The sequence below is a fragment of the Glandiceps talaboti genome, chromosome 3 (genome assembly GCF_964340395.1).
Source record: "Glandiceps talaboti chromosome 3, keGlaTala1.1, whole genome shotgun sequence".
NCBI lineage: Eukaryota > Metazoa > Hemichordata > Enteropneusta > Spengelidae > Glandiceps > Glandiceps talaboti.
Genome location: NC_135551.1, coordinates 23,914,979 through 23,931,035, shown reverse-complemented (window position 1 = coordinate 23,931,035; position 16,057 = coordinate 23,914,979). Strand labels below are relative to the sequence as shown.

General features: G+C 34.9%; 2 protein-coding genes across 2 annotated transcripts; one reads left to right on the top strand and one right to left on the bottom strand.

The window, feature by feature from the left end:
* The first annotated feature begins 289 nt into the window (after positions 1-289).
* On the top strand, positions 290-13,362 carry LOC144432572 (uncharacterized). The gene is made up of 8 exons (XM_078120813.1): positions 290-423; positions 950-1,041; positions 2,225-2,266; positions 3,061-3,162; positions 4,071-4,121; positions 4,860-4,962; positions 5,727-5,833; positions 7,894-13,362. Exons 1-8 carry the CDS (start codon positions 390-392, stop codon positions 8,002-8,004), a joined length of 642 nt encoding a protein of 213 aa, XP_077976939.1. The 5' UTR covers positions 290-389; the 3' UTR covers positions 8,005-13,362.
* Positions 11,911-14,506, bottom strand: LOC144432573 (uncharacterized). The gene is made up of 3 exons (XM_078120815.1): positions 14,215-14,506; positions 13,043-13,133; positions 11,911-12,207 (listed from the first exon to the last, which is right to left on the bottom strand). Exons 1-3 carry the CDS (start codon positions 14,389-14,391, stop codon positions 11,975-11,977), a joined length of 501 nt encoding a protein of 166 aa, XP_077976941.1. The 5' UTR covers positions 14,392-14,506; the 3' UTR covers positions 11,911-11,974.
* Between the last annotated feature and the right edge of the window lie 1,551 nt (positions 14,507-16,057).

The following is a 16,057-nucleotide window of genomic DNA, read 5'->3' as shown; positions in this document are numbered from 1 at the left end:
TTGTAAGATTTGTTTTCGTGTTACACCGATGACATTTGCTGAATGTACGTAAATACCCTATTAACGTCATTATTTTGTATCGTGATAATCCTTGAATAGCATACTAGTATTACGTGTATTAGCTCACAAGTGACTATGAACGCTACTATAGTATTATAACATAAAAAACATGTATAGGGCGGTGATGTGATGAGAGTAAACGTATGGTAAACAGCAGTTCAAATCTGGAATATGAGGGCGCTATCATAGTGACGCGAGTTCGAGGCTTCGTATTTACTTCCGGGTTTCCTCAGTCATCGTCACATGAATGTCAAGTCGTCGGTGACTCAACAGATAAAAAGAGAAGTTTGTGTAATAATTATTGTGTATTTTTTAACGTGAAGACCAACATGTCGCTGTTTTCGAAGAAGCCAACAACGAAGGGTAAGAAAATACACCAATTAGTATACCAAAACGCAAAACATCCGTGTATCGTCTCCGCTATCAAATTTCAGTGCACTGTGCTGCCAATATTTACATTATCCAAATTGTTGGGCCATTTTACATCCATGCCAGACACTTTCTAGTAAATTATAATTTCAACCTAGTGCTTGAAAATGCATGTCTGACATGAGGCCATGTAATCCTACTTGCAAACGGAATTACGAGATTGGATCCGATTCTGACGGTTTCGAGTCATCTAGACCGACTCTGATCTTGACCCTTGATATCACTTCCTAAATTAGTTGAATAATTTATGATCCTACAGGTTATCCCCAGTCTTGTCAATAATTTCCGTCGAATGACCTTTTCTAATGTTGTTGTCTTCCTGTCTTGATACACATCTTGATGTACGTTTGTATAAACACACGTTCTAGGCAATGGCTCATATCCCCCACCCCACCCCACTCCCCATCCCATCCCCCAAAACCAATTCTATACATAGTGCACACGTTATTTGTAATCTCAGAAATGATGAGGCAACAAGACAGGCAGATGAGGCGGACACAAAGAGATCTAGAAAGAGACAGAGCACAGCTGGAAAGACAAGAAAAATTATTGGTAAGTGAGATAGTAAAATACGTTTCAGTTTGGTGACACACGTGTATATAATTGTAACAATGAATCTGATTTCATGAAAAGAATACTTATTATCACATTATGTACATGTATCACCGATTACTTGCATTGATGTGCACGCATACTTATGGTATTACTACTAATAATAATGTTGGTTTTTATATAGCACTTTCCCACTTTATGCTCAAAGCGCTTTACAGTTGTGGTACTAATGGTGTTACATATGTACAACTGCCAACATCAGAGACCATGGATGAACAGAACCTGTTACAAACAGAGAAAGTAAACTACTAAATTGGATTAGTAACACTTGGCACAGTAGGTTGGAAGTACAGAGACTTGTATTGCATTCCATCATTTGATAAGAACAGTTTTATGGCCACTTTACATAATAGTTCACATTCACCAAATTTTCAGTTCCCCTGGCATTTCATGTACATATAAAGAGGCCATAAAACTGTTCTTATCAAACCATGGTGTGTAATACAAGTCTCTGCTGTTTCAACCTGTTGTGCCAAATGTTATTAATCCAATTCATTTGTTTATTTTCCCTGTCTGCAAGAGGTTCTGTTCATCCATCATCTGATGTCAGCAGTTGTATCAGTGATTACTTGCACTGGTGAGCAAAGATACTAATGGTGTTTACTCTGCAGTACATGTACAATACCAAAAAAAATTATTGCTCACATGTATGCAAATTATATGCAAATGAGTACACAATCTTTCCTTTTATAGGATATTTCCACTATTCACACCACCAACAGCAACAGATACAACACACATGGCAGAATTTGTTGCCCCATCACATTGAAAAGTGCTAGTGATAAAGCATTGTTATGCTTTTACAGTACAGTAGAAACAGACTTCTGATGACAACATTACACATGAACTTTTGATGATTTTAATGGCTTAAATTGTTTACTTTCCAACTTATAATCAACATGATGCCCTGTTTACTTCTATACCACCCCACCCCCACCCCACTTTGTAGAAGTAGACCCCTGGTCTTTAATTGGTCTTTACTCTCGCTTGTGTAAATATTCTAGAGATATTTATTACTCTTAGAGTGCAGGAAAAGGTTTTGTAAATGATTAAATTAGTGTACCCCTCTTAGCTCTATTCTGTATTCTTTCACGAAATAGCATTAATTATTTTTTTACTGTAGGAAATGGAAATAAAGAAAGCAGCTAGACAAGGCAATAAACAGGTTTGTTGTTGGACACATTTACTTTTCAATCACTTTTCTGTCTTTTCCCGTATAGCACTTTAAGTCTTATATAGCAAAATTTATGAATATAAGAACAAATTTTGATAATCATAATTAATTAGTTGTGTAATAAACCCTTCATGTATGACTCTTACTGGCAAAAATGAAATCAAATACTTTGCATTGGTTCTACTCAGTTTAACCCTACAAAGCCCTAATACTGTATTATTACGTATGTGCCAAAGATTACTTGCACTGGTGCGTGCATACTAGTGGTACCGTATTTTCACTGCAGTGCAATACTGAAAACATTATTGCATACCTCTATCCAAATTGATATGTAAATGAGGGCACAATCGTTCATTCTACACGAAAGCACACTATCACACAGTATCATTTGTATGGAAATTCGCTCTTTTGGATAAACATATATGTAATGATAACAACCCCATTCCATGTGAGTGCAAGTATGGGTCCCCAGAGGTATTTGCACTCATGCTTGCAGTGCTGTACTTTCACTCACTACACTCCTGAAAGTATGGCTGCATAGAACACGGCAAGCACTCCTCCACATATATATCACATTTGCACTTGCGTGTCATAGGGTTCTGTCATATTATTTTTGTTGTAGATATTCAAAATTTCTATTAATCCATGCGTCCAGTCCCTCTATCTGGTCAGCAAAGCTGTGATAAATCATGTTTAGAAGGTACAGAAAGGAAAGAATTTTGTGTGTAATGATATGAGACTATTTCTGATGTGAAAAAAAAATTAACTATCTGTTCTGATTACAGGCAGCAACAACGCTAGCAAAACAGTTAGTGAATCTTAGAAAACAGAAAACAAAAAGCTTTGCCATGGGTTCTAAAGTATCATCTATAAATGCACAAACTAAGGTATGTACAATAGTGCAGTAAATTGAATGCCTTGAACTCTGTACATGCAATAGTGCAGTTAACCTGAATGCCTTGAATTCTGTGTACTATGGTACATGCAATAGTACACTCTATTGAACTTATATATGTACAAATGTACAGCCTAATTTGAATGCCTTGAATTCTGTGTATATAACAAAAAGTGGATCTCAACTTCAATGCCTTGATTTCTTTGTACATGCAATAGTACAGCCTAACTTGAATACCGTGAATTCTCTGTACACACAGCAGTTCAGCGTAACATGAATACATTGAATTCTCTCAGTAGAAAAGTTCCTCATGCTAATGTAATATGCTACATATAGGTTGTTAACATAACAAGACCATATTAACTCCATTTATTGCTTGAGTAGATGAATTTTTTTTGTATGTTTTAAGTATTTAAGTATTTGAATTCTGTAAGTTGACATTCCAGAGATTTCACCAAAGTGTGAGACCCCAGTAACAAAGGACAGAAACTAGTATAAACCTGAATGTCAAAGTTGTCAATGTGAGAAATACTGAGTATAAATAAAGCTGGCAAGGGAACATTACATTACATGTATTACAGTATGATCTAAATATGTCTCATCATTCTGTCAACATAGGTCTGTCTGTATGTCTGTCTGTCTGTATGTATGTATGTATGTATGTATGTATGTATGTATGTATGTATGTATGTATGTATGTATGTATCTATGTATGTATTTATGTATGTATGTATGTATGTATGTATGTATGTATGTATGTATGTATGTATGTATGTATGTATGTATGTATGTTTCTGTTTTTGTCCAGGTGTCTGTCTGTCTGTCCATCTGACTCTGTATATATTAGGCCTATACTTGTACATTGTAAATGACTTTGGTACTTGTATGTCTTCATTACAGGCAATGCATTCAAATGTTAAAATGGCTGACGCCATGGCTAATACGACCAAGGTAATTTAAATTAATTGTCACATTTCGTTCAAGAGTATGTCTGTTTCTCAGAACATTGGATTACACAGAGGGCACTAACTGCACCCAGACAGAAGTACTATCATGACCTTTTAACCTTATTTAGTAGTCTCCCGAAGCACAGATCTGAGACTGAGGTATCACTACAGTACTAGAAATAGATATACTGTATTGAATACTGACATTCACATGTAGTTTTTCAATGCCGTATTTGGAAAGTACTTGTACAACCCACTACATTGATTCACACAAAAATAGTCATGTTCAGAGATAACTTAGTGCACAACTATCCAAATAGGTCTTACAGATAACACAGGAAGCCTTCCTCAGAAGATGCACATCAACTAATTAATAATCAACATCATTCCTTTGGTAAATTGAGGTCATAGTCTTACTTTCTAGATAAGATCATTTTGCAGCTATGAGCACAGCAAGATCGTGATTGAGGAGAAAGATTTGCGTAAATTAATTCATGATTTGGACTACCCTCAATAATAATCACGCTGTTTTCAGTAGTAAAAGTGTTGTTATATATCAAGTAAAACAACAGCCACAACTTTGATTTAATGCATTATCTAGCGAGTAAAACAACCCCATCCCAAAGCATAAACTTTTACAATAAATGAATATGTTACATGTAATTTTCTGGTGAATGTGAATGGTTTTGGTTTTAACTACCATCATACTACATTTGTATTATATGCATCATTTTAATTTTAGGCAATGGGCTCAATGAACAAACAAATGGACACTAAGAAAGTTATGCAGACTATGCAGGAATTTGAAAAAGAGTCTATGAAAATGGGAATGACAGAAGAAATGAGTAAGTTTGTGTTTACATTGTGTGTGTTTACATGTATGTTAGTGTGTGTGTGTGTAAATGTGCATACACGTATGTGTGGTGTGTGTGTAAATGTATGTGCATGTATGTATGTATGTATGTATGTATGTATGTATGTGTGCGTGTGTGCATGCATGCATGCATGCATGCATGCATGTATGTATGTGCATGCATGTGTGTATATGTCACACAAAGAAGACAACATTGACTAGGTTAATATTGATCATTTTGATCTTTTAGGATTTTATTATTTATTGTTCACAAAGTCTGTTGTCTTAGAGTATCTTCATGTAATTATGTGGGTTGGTATATAAGACTTCTCCAGATATGTACTAAGTCTGTCATAGACTCCTTGGTTTTGAGAAGGAATATTCGGATGGCCTCTAAAATATTTTATCCCATTCTCTCCAGAGTAACAGTTGGTACTTAGAAGATGATGAGTGCACATTTTGAGAATCACCCTAAGTGATTACCATGCAGTACACAAAATAATTAAGAAAATTCACTTACCTGAAAGTGTCTGAGCTTGTTTAATAGTGTCATTTTCAATTGAAATGTACATGCACATACTATCACCACAGTAACCATAACTTTTGGATGCTAAATTATACAAAGCTGATCCCCTAAACTCTTGTTTGAATCCTACTCTACACTTGGTAACTCAATCCAAACCAGTCCCAACTACAATCAGCTTGTCATATATCAGTCAAAAATCATTATGAAAATAATTGCCTTCTTTTTTGCAGTCAACGATACTCTAGATGATATCCTAACAGAGTCTGGTGATGAGGAAGAAGAAGAAGCAATTGTCAATCAAGTGTTAGATGAAATTGGTATTGAAGTATCTGGAAAGGTAAGATCTTTGTCAATCAAGTGTTAGATGAAATTGGTATTGAAGTGTCTGGAAAGGTAAGATCTTTGTCAATCAAGTGTTAGATGAAATTGGTATTGAAGTATCTGGAAAGGTAAGATCTTTGTCAATCAAGTGTTAGATGAAATTGGTATTGAAGTGTCTGGAAAGGTAAGATCTTTGTCAATCAAGTGTTAGATGAAATTGGTATTGAAGTATCTGGAAAGGTAAGATCTTTGTCAATCAAGTGTTAGATGAAATTGGTATTGAAGTGTCTGGAAAGGTAAGATCTTTGTCAATCAAGTGTTAGATGAAATTGGTATTGAAGTATCTGGAAAGGTAAGATCTTTGTCAATCAAGTGTTAGATGAAATTGGTATTGAAGTATCTGGAAAGGTAAGATCTTTGTCAATAAAGTGTCAGATGAAATGGGTATTGAAGTATCTGGAAAGGTAAGATCTTTGTCAATCAAGTGTTAGATGAAATTGGTATTGAAGTATCTGGAAAGGTAAGATCTTTGTCAATCAAGTGTTAGATGAAATTGGTATTGAAGTATCTGGAAAGGTAAGATCTTTGTCAATAAAGATGAAATTGGTATTGAAGTATCTGGAAAGGTAAGATCTTTGTCAATCAAGTGTTAGATGAAATTGGTATTGAAGTATCTGGAAAGGTAAGATCTTTGTCAATCAAGTGTTAGATGAAATTGGTATTGAAGTATCTGGAAAGGTAAGATCTTTGTCAATAAAGATGAAATTGGTATTGAAGTATCTGGAAAGGTAAGATCTTTGTCAATCAAGTGTTAGATGAAATTGGTATTGAAGTATCTGGAAAGTTAAGATCTTTGTCAATAAAGATGAAATTGGTATTGAAGTATCTGGAAAGGTAAGATCTTTGTCAATCAAGTGTTAGATGAAATTGGTATTGAAGTATCTGGAAAGGTAAGATCTTTGTCAATCAAGTGTTAGATGAAATTGGTATTGAAGTGTCTGGAAAGGTAAGATCTTTGTCAATCAAGTGTTAGATGAGATTGGTATTGAAGTATCTGGAAAGGTAAGATCTTTGTCAATCAAGTGTTAGATGAAATTGGTATTGAAGTATCTGGAAAGGTAAGATCTTTGTCAATCAAGTGTTAGATGAAATTGGTATTGAAGTATCTGGAAAGGTAAGATCTTTGTCAATCAAGTGTTAGATGAAATTGGTGTTGAAGTATCTGGAAAGGTAAGATCTTTGTCAATCAAGTGTTAGATGTAATTGGTATTGAAGTATCTGGAAAGGTAAGATCTTTGTCAATCAAGTGTTAGATGTAATTGGTATTGAAGTATCTGGAAAGGTAAGATCTTTGTCAATCAAGTGTTAAATATAATCTGTAGTGAAGTATCTGGAAAGGTAAGATCTTTGTCAATCAAGTGTTAGATGTAATTGGTATTGAAGTATCTGGAAAGGTAAGATCTTTGTCAATCAAGTGTTAGATGTAATTGGTATTGAAGTATCTGGAAAGGTAAGATCTTTGTCAATCAAGTGTTAGATATAATCTGTATTGGAGTATCTGGAAAAGTAAGATCTTTGTCAATCAAGTGCTAGATATAATCTGTATTGAAGTATCTGGAAAGGTAAGATCTTTGTCAATCAAGTGTTAGATATAATCTGTATTGACGTATCTGGAAAGGTAAGATCTTTGTCAATCAAGTGTTAGATGTAATTGGTATTAAAGTATCTGGAAAAGTAAGATCTTTGTCAATCAAGTGTTAGATATAATCTGTATTGAAGTATCTGGAAAAGTAAGATCTTTGTCAATCAAGTGTTAGATGTAATTGGTATTGAAGTATATTTTTGTCAGGATGTTGGCATTTATTTTATTTTATTTTTAAAATTCTTTTATTGCTGTGCAAATTTTATTTTGTACTGTTTATGTCATATTGATAGGTAAAGCCACATTTTTAACTGATTTTAAACTTTTCCCTGAAGAATTACAAATAAGACAATTTTCAGCCAATAAAGTGTTTCATGTCTGTTTATGTTAATACTATATACAATTATCAAGTTATTTTTCTTTACATTTGACAGATGGCAGAGGCCCCATCAGCACACAGAGGTGCACTGTCTACAAGTACAGGCAAATCAAAAGTTACTGATGAAGACATCGAAGCACAACTTGCAAAATTAATGAGAGAATAACTAGACATAATTTAAAGGGACATGGTCTGTAGCTTGTAAGTATTTTTCGTTTCCAAATAAAGGGTTACTTATATTTTACCCTTTACTGTCACTTGTTTAATGAGCAGTAATCACTGGTAACACTCCCAACATATTAACTGCTGTGATACTGTGTTCTCATACTACATGAATAAAATGACTTCATTTTATTCTTGTACATTAAAATACAGAATCACGGCATGTTTATACGGTAGGAGTTTTACCAATGACTACTAGCAGTCATTAAAGAAGTGACAGTGAAGGGTAAAATGTAAGTAAACTTTTTATTTGGGAACAAAAATGATTAAAAATACTCAGTCGTTACTGACAATTATCCCTTTAATGTGGAATAAACTGATGTATGTAAAAGTAGAGTTAGGATAGAGGGAATGCATCAGAAAGTATACCTCAATCTTTGTAAATAATTTTGTAAATCAGTATCATTATATTAGAAAAGTGACACTTGATTCACACAAAGTATTGGAAAGTTGAATTACAAGCGCTTGTGACTCCTCTGTGCCATGTCTCTTTGAGTCTGAACTTTTCTTTCTCATTTCATATGTTCATCAAATCATAAATTATAATAAAACTTAGGAAGTGTAGTCAATAAAAATGGAATATTATGAACAGTTTACAATTCTAAAATGTTTGATAATGTCGTGAGATTGTCAAAGGAAAGAGCTTCTCACGAGTTCTTCCATAGACATCTTTCTTCAATGTCTATGGTTCTTTGTGGACTAGAGAATAACTACAAGTGCTCAAACAGCATATTTTGTTGATATGGTATAAGAGGAGAGTATGTCAGATTCCACACCTTGTTTTTCTTGACTCAGTGAGAGACTTTAAGTTGTAGAATCCACAACAAGTGTATAACAGTCAAATTACTACCAAACCAGAGTCACACTATAGCATTTCAATTAACTGACATGATGTTATTTATATCTCACGTTTTTTATTGTAAATTACACAAACAAAATAGTCACTGATCGTACACATACACATGAAATATTATACTTTTTATCTCAATGTGAACACAAATAAACAGTTCTGTGTTTGAGTCTTGTTTCATCCGAGTGACGCTGATGTGTTCAGAGAGATAAAATATATCATTTTATGTGCTTGCATGCTACCAGTGTCTGTAATTTGTTTGTGTAATTCATAGCAAAAAAAACATTGTATGAGACGTAAAAAACATTGTACGACCTAATTTAAACTCTTTAGTCTTTTTTGTTTCGTAGTACCTTCATTCCTATGGAATAATTTCATTCTTCCACTGGATGTAACAATTTAATTTTAAAAGACATGTATGTTGAACATGTATTTTATGGTTGATTTTGTGCACCTGCACTTGATGTTAAAAATGAAAAACAGTACAAATGCTTCGTCTACTTGAACAAATTTACCTGTGAAATAATATGTATTTTTATTGTGAAAAGGTTTCTGTCAGTTACTAAAAAAGACACAATTCACATGTAAGTGCCAGTGATTGTTAAACTTTCTTTGTAAATTATTTTGAGAGTTGAAACAAAATATTGATATTTTGAAATTTGTACTATGTAGCATACATGTATGTAAATGATTTTTTGAGATTGAATAGTTAGAAACTAGTGCCTGCCTCAAATATAGCCAACAGAAGTGTTGTAAGAGGCCATGCTAAAATCATAAACATAGGAGAAGTCTGTTCACTGTCAATGCTATGACAAAACAAAGATGAACATTGACAAGTAGTTCAGACTAAATTGAGAAATGTTAATGACTTGTATGATATTGTGACCGAACTCCTTGATGCATGAGTGCAAGTGAGGCACACTCGGGATATTTGGATGAGTGCTTGCAATGTTCTCTGCAGTTGTACTTTCATGAGCATAGTGAGAGAAAGTACAGCAAAAACACCACAATTATGAGTGCGGAGTATCCACACTGGAACTCATGTGGAATGTGGTTCTCATTACTACATATTGTTTCTGTATACCACGTGCTCACGAGATCTCATATAAAAGGAACGATTGCACCCTCATTTACAAACTGACATGCTCAATAATGTTTTCCGTATTGCACTATGGTGTAAATACCACTAATATGTGCACATACTGGTGCAAGTGGTCTCTGGTACATACATATATGCAACACTACCTAACAAAGCACTAGCAGGGTGGTAGAATTTTATGAACACTTGACGGTTTTATCCTGAAGTTGGGTAGATTTTCAAATACAGTTACGGGTGATGCTTTGGTATCCACACTATGTATTTGTGTATAGGACAATACAATATATTCTCTATTATTAGTGTATAGTGCTGATATTGGAGCATCACTAATAACAATATGACAGTCTAGATGACATACAAAGGATATAGTGTATGAAGTAGAATTAGGAATGACTGGGGAAGAAATTCTGTATTTTCAGTTTTAATATTGTTTGTGTGTTTGTTTGTATATAGTATACTAAAGCTTCTAGGTGGCCAATTCATATCTCCTATTACTCTGTTTATGAGGTCAAATCAACCACAATGGGGTTGGAGTAAATGAATAATGAAATCAGCCACAGCACATGGTGGGGGGGGGGATACGGAGACAGAGAATGGTCACACCACCCACAATAATACACAGAGATACGTATCATACGTACACATGTACAATATACTAAATACTTGTGTCACTAGACATTTAAACTGTCCAGAGGAATCAAGGATGTGAAATCAATGATCAGATATGTTGTGTGACCCTTGCTCTTACTTCTTTATCTAAAACATTATCTGGAAAACTAACACAACACATCAAATTTTAGAGCAAAAGTCAGTGGCATTATGTCAGACACAAATATCATACACCAACAATAATGGAATGTAAACTTGCTGTTTTAAAGCAAGTTGTTAAGTCTGTGATGTATTTAAAATTGATAGTCAACTTTAGACAGTAATACGTTTTTGAGTTTACAGCAGTAACTTTATTTTAATTGTTGTATATATATAATTATATATCTCTTGTAAAAATGATGAACACAGTATTAAATTTAAACAGAGTTCAAGTCATACATTTGTCATAGAGTGATAACTGGCCACCATATTGTTTAGGGTAAGTTCTGATACATATATTCAAATTCATGTCTTGTAATAATCTGCAATGGGCCACTCCAGATTGCAAACAGAAAATTGAGAATACAGCGCCTTCGCTCAAATTGGGGGTATCATCACCTCATAGTATTGTTTCCTAAGAGCTTCGTCCCTTGGTATTCTGTAGAAGTGTAAATCAGGGATGTTTTTCGTATTGTTCAGGCATCGGGGAAAGCAGCAGTGCTCGATGATTAACCGAGTAACCTATACCATGTTGACCCCCAAGGTACGTACACAGACATGAAGTAGGCCGCCATCATGGTAAATACTCATTGTAGCATACTTAACAATCACTAGCAATTGACTGAACTCAAACCTGGTATTAAGATATAACTTATAACCAATCTGATGGTGTAATTTTTCATACATACAAAAAGTGTTGAGGAAATCCCTACTATGCTATCAACTGCCAGAAGCAGTCTAGCTGCTAGACACCTCAAACTATTCTGTTTACTTTAAAAGCAAGCAGAAGGTTGCCAATGAGGGCGCTAGCCCAAAGATTTTTTCATCACATTTCAGCTTTATTAGGTAATCCAGACCAAAGGCTCACTACAAGACTATACCAGAAGACAACTGTGATGTCATAGAAGGCATGTATCAACATTGATGTTATACTACAAGAGTGGTTAATCGAGGTTGTATGTAATTATTTTCATTTTTGTAAAATGTTTGTAAACTCTGCAGCATGTGCCACATAAAGTGTACAGATAAATATCAAATACAACACATTCAAATATTATATAAAGTACATGAATTCTGCATAGAGGAAAGGCAACATACATGTTTCATGAAACTAAAATAGAAAAATCTACAAATCCTTAAAAATCATTTCATTATTTGTCAAAAATCGGGAACCCATCCACATTTATTACATAGCTTATTACATTCGGAGTGTTTCCCTTTCTCTATACATGTTTTCTGTCTTTGGATAACTTTCATAGGGAGGTAGGTATGTGTAGCATCACAGTAAGGTGGCTTCTGTGTGTACTTACAGGCACATAATTGATAAAGTCTTTGAGGTTTGGCAGGAACTTCCCATTTGATAGGTTTAAATCCGGTACCAACGTGTGACCCTGAAAGTAAGAAAATATAGAGTCAAATGACAATTTGATGGTTTGTTAGTTTACATTTACTTTACCAAATACCTTTCACTAGGAGTGTGTACAGAAAGTTTTTTTCCAGGACATTTTCGACATCATAGTTTCCATATTGCTAATTTTTACATTTTTTTGTGTGGAGATTTTGACTCCTACTGTTTGGCTAAATGTAGCCTTGGCTACCCAGACTCTCACTGCTGGGGCTCTTCTATGAGATGAGATCACCCAGACCAGAGTCTGGGGAAATGCTACAGAGTCACACAGTGCATTTCTTCCCAAGTCATGAAAAATGGGCTTACGAGGCCAGTTTGTTGTAATTAAAATATATCAGTTGCTTGAGAAGTAATAACATATTGGGAAGGTACCTAAATCTTTCAGCCTGCAATGTTGGATGTTAAGTATTCCCCAGCATGCACTGCTCTGTGAGATATACCGGGGATAGTTGGAATGTCATTTCTCCAGACTCTAATCTGGTTACATGCCGCCAACTGATGGTCTTGTGGAAGTGCCCCCAGTTGTGAGAGTCTGGGTAGCCAACACAGGGCTGAATGTAGACATCTGATGCCTATCTTTACAGCTGATGATATGTAGATTTTGAGCCCAAGTTTTTGAACTTTTGTAGCATTAACACTTATCATTTGAATCCACCAATTACCCAGCCAAGTACCCCCCCCCCCCCCATCTCCCTCACAATGGTCTGTGAATAAGTCTGAGGAGAACACTTCACTCTGAATACTGGCACTGCCCTACTGTGATAGAGATACATGGTATGTTTTGATAGAGCTTGGTCCTCAATATTTCAGTAACCTACCATCACACCAGGGTTGTTTCTTACTTAATCCACACAGACACCATAGTTTCTTATCTCCAGGTTTCAAGTCATACACATTGACTGGACCATACTTGAACAAAATGGCATAAGAAACACATCAATATACAGTGTGTATATATTACAGATGAAATTGAAAGGAATAAACTGATCACACCATTACTGTGTACATGTATGTGAATAAAAGTAGAAATGGGGATGTCATTAAAATGTTGAAATCTGTCACTCATGGATTGCAAAGCTTTAAAATGAACTATTAACACCCCATTCTTTCATTCTTAGACTCAGGGGATTGTGACCACAAGGGACTGTTCATATAATTATTGAGGCATATACATAGCAATGTTCATGGGTTAGTTGCTCAAAGCAATAGCTGCAATAATTATTGTGTTAGTTTTGATTTTGAGGATTTTTTTAAATTTTTTTTTTTATTTAAGGATTTAGTTTTGTACTTCCCACGGAATGAAAAAAAGCTCAAAAACAACCAAAAAAGAAACTCAAACTCAAAACTAACACTAGTTATCAAGACAATTGCTAGCCCCCCCCCCCCCCCATACATATAGGTAATCTCGTAGCACAATCATCCTACTGGCAAATGTGTAAAACACTGGAGCTGGGGTCAAATGACCATTTCATCCACGCATTATTTAGTGCAGTGGTTCAACATACAGATAGAACACAGAGCACTCAGGCTTAGTTGGTTATTATATTACGAAAACAAACAAACAAACAAACAAACAAAATAAATAAACAAACAAATAATAAGTAAATGAATAAATACTGACAAGCATCAACAAGAAAGTAGTTACAAATCATCATCAACTACAAGAATTGCTATATGTTTTCCTACAGGCGAAATGGCCACAATTGTACAATTGTGGCCATTTCGCCTAGGCTATAGGAAAACATGTAGGAATTCTTGTAGTTGATAATGATTTGTTATTACTCTCTTGTTGATGCTTGTCAGTATTTATTTATTTATTTTGTTTGTTTGTTTTCGTACACATAACTAACTAAGCCTGAGTGCCCTGTGGATAGAACACTTCATAAGTTCGGCTACCCCTATCTTTAAAATGAGAATCATCCGGGCCTGCTTCAAATTGCACTTTACGTGTATACGTATACGTATAGCACACGAAGGACTTTCGCTTTACCTGTGGAACAGCAGGATACATTACTTCTTGCGTAATAGTTGAATCGTTGCTACTGTTACTGTCGTGTAACGTTGATGACTGGGTGTGAGTGTCGTCATGGTCGACAGCTTGCGAACTCTCACTTCCATCATCACTCCTCTCAGGCACCCCACTACAAGATGCACCGCGACATGACATTATAGTTACAAACTGTATTAATCAGTTTGAAATGTATTATATGTGAAAATAACAACTATGAAATTGGACTTCGTCATACAACCACTGTCGTCAAAGTGCAAACAGATTTACCAAAGGTTCACTACCGGACCGTTGATGCATAGTGTCTCGGATCCGATGTCTGGATGGAAGCATGGAAGGGCCGGGCTGGTGTCGTAGGTCATGGAGTTTAGTCACATGACAGGGATTCCCTCATAATTCCACTCATCGTAGAGGGCGCACAGTATGGGTTCGGACGTACTCAAGACTCGAGTACACCCTGGCAGGCCATGTTATATCACAAGTAAGTTTACTTTAATACTTGTCTGTCGTTATATGTGCTGCAATATTCAATAAAACACATTTTCATGCATAAAACATTTATATTTACTTTAGTATATAATTCATGTTTTCATTGGTTACTCTTCATAGTCGTATTCCTAAAATCATTATGTTCAATCAGTTCATGCTAAAAATCTAATGCATTTGTATTAAACTGATAAACTCACCGAATTGCAGTGACAAACATTAACTTTACAGTGATTTTTTGTAATTGTCGGGAACGTCATCTTCGTACGTCTTCAGGTTTTCACCTAGTACTTCAGCACTTACAGTGACTGTGTAGTTATCGACTGTCTTCAATCTGTGGATTGTAATTTGGAGGACTTGTCTGATATAAATATACGATTATTTATAAGCTAATAACCAATGAAAAGCCGTCATTGCAAATAAACTAACTGTATTGAAATGTGATTGGTCAAATGACATTCTTATAGAAATATTTTTTTTTTGCCCTGTGCAAGCAGTGTACAAAATGGTTGCTTTTGACCTTTGACCTAATATTACAAGACGAGATATCGACAGGCTAGGCTCGTTATATCGACAGCATTCATGATTTGACATGGGGTCAAAGTTCAATGTGTTTTAACAGAAAATCAAATTTAAACTTCAAAGTTAGTGTAACAGGTAAAGTATCAACTTTCAATATTCCCCCAACGTGGCAAAAAAACCCTATTCCTTCTATCCTATCATGCACAAATCTCCTGTCAAAAAATCATATTTATCTGTCCCTGTGTGTTGATTTGGTCAGTTTCTGCTCAATATCCTTAGGAGCAACGTAATTCACATACAGTGACACAGAAGTTACGTCCCATGTGCACTTGGGACATCAAAGTTTGCCTCTTACCCGTCACCTTTTATTTGTTTGGTATCTATGTCTAACAGTAGACGTTGGTTTCTCTCCAAAGTTTATGGTCTAACGTACACTAATTACACCATTTGTAACAAACAAACAAACAAACAAACAAACATGCACAGGTCGATACTCAGTAGGACACATGGCATGTCTTTCAAGCTGTAAAAAGCACTTTGCTGAGTATAATTAATTGATAAACTGTGGTACTGTTATTCGATATAATATTATTGTTATTTTGTAGTTTGCTAATAGTAATTAAACTTTTAAAAATTTAGTTTTTTTTCCTCAATTGTAATAATATTGGTTATATTTTTTCAATCACCCGGGACTGTATTATATGTAGTAAATACGTATATATATAAATAAATAAATATGTTTGCAACGAACATTACCGTAAAACAACAAGTTAGTCTATACAACTGCTCTAACTGGTTGTTACGTTACTGTTCACTC

What these genes read in the sequence shown, in the direction of transcription:
- LOC144432572 (XM_078120813.1), top strand. Translation starts at nt 390, where the DNA reads ATGTCGCTGTTTTCGAAGAAGCCAACAACGAAGG. An exon ending in CCATGGCTAATACGACCAAG is followed by an intron (nt 4,122 to 4,859) that starts GTAATTTAAATT and finishes TTTTAATTTTAG; the next exon opens with GCAATGGGCTCAATGAACAA. An exon ending in GTATTGAAGTATCTGGAAAG is followed by an intron (nt 5,834 to 7,893) that starts GTAAGATCTTTG and finishes TACATTTGACAG; the next exon opens with ATGGCAGAGGCCCCATCAGC.
- LOC144432573 (XM_078120815.1), bottom strand. Translation starts at nt 14,391, where the DNA reads ATGTCATGTCGCGGTGCATCTTGTAGTGGGGTGCCTGAGAGGAGTGAT. An exon ending in TGTATCCTGCTGTTCCACAG is followed by an intron (nt 13,134 to 14,214) that starts GTAAAGCGAAAG and finishes ATTTTGTTCAAG; the next exon opens with TATGGTCCAGTCAATGTGTA. An exon ending in GAAACAACCCTGGTGTGATG is followed by an intron (nt 12,208 to 13,042) that starts GTAGGTTACTGA and finishes TCTTACTTTCAG; the next exon opens with GGTCACACGTTGGTACCGGA.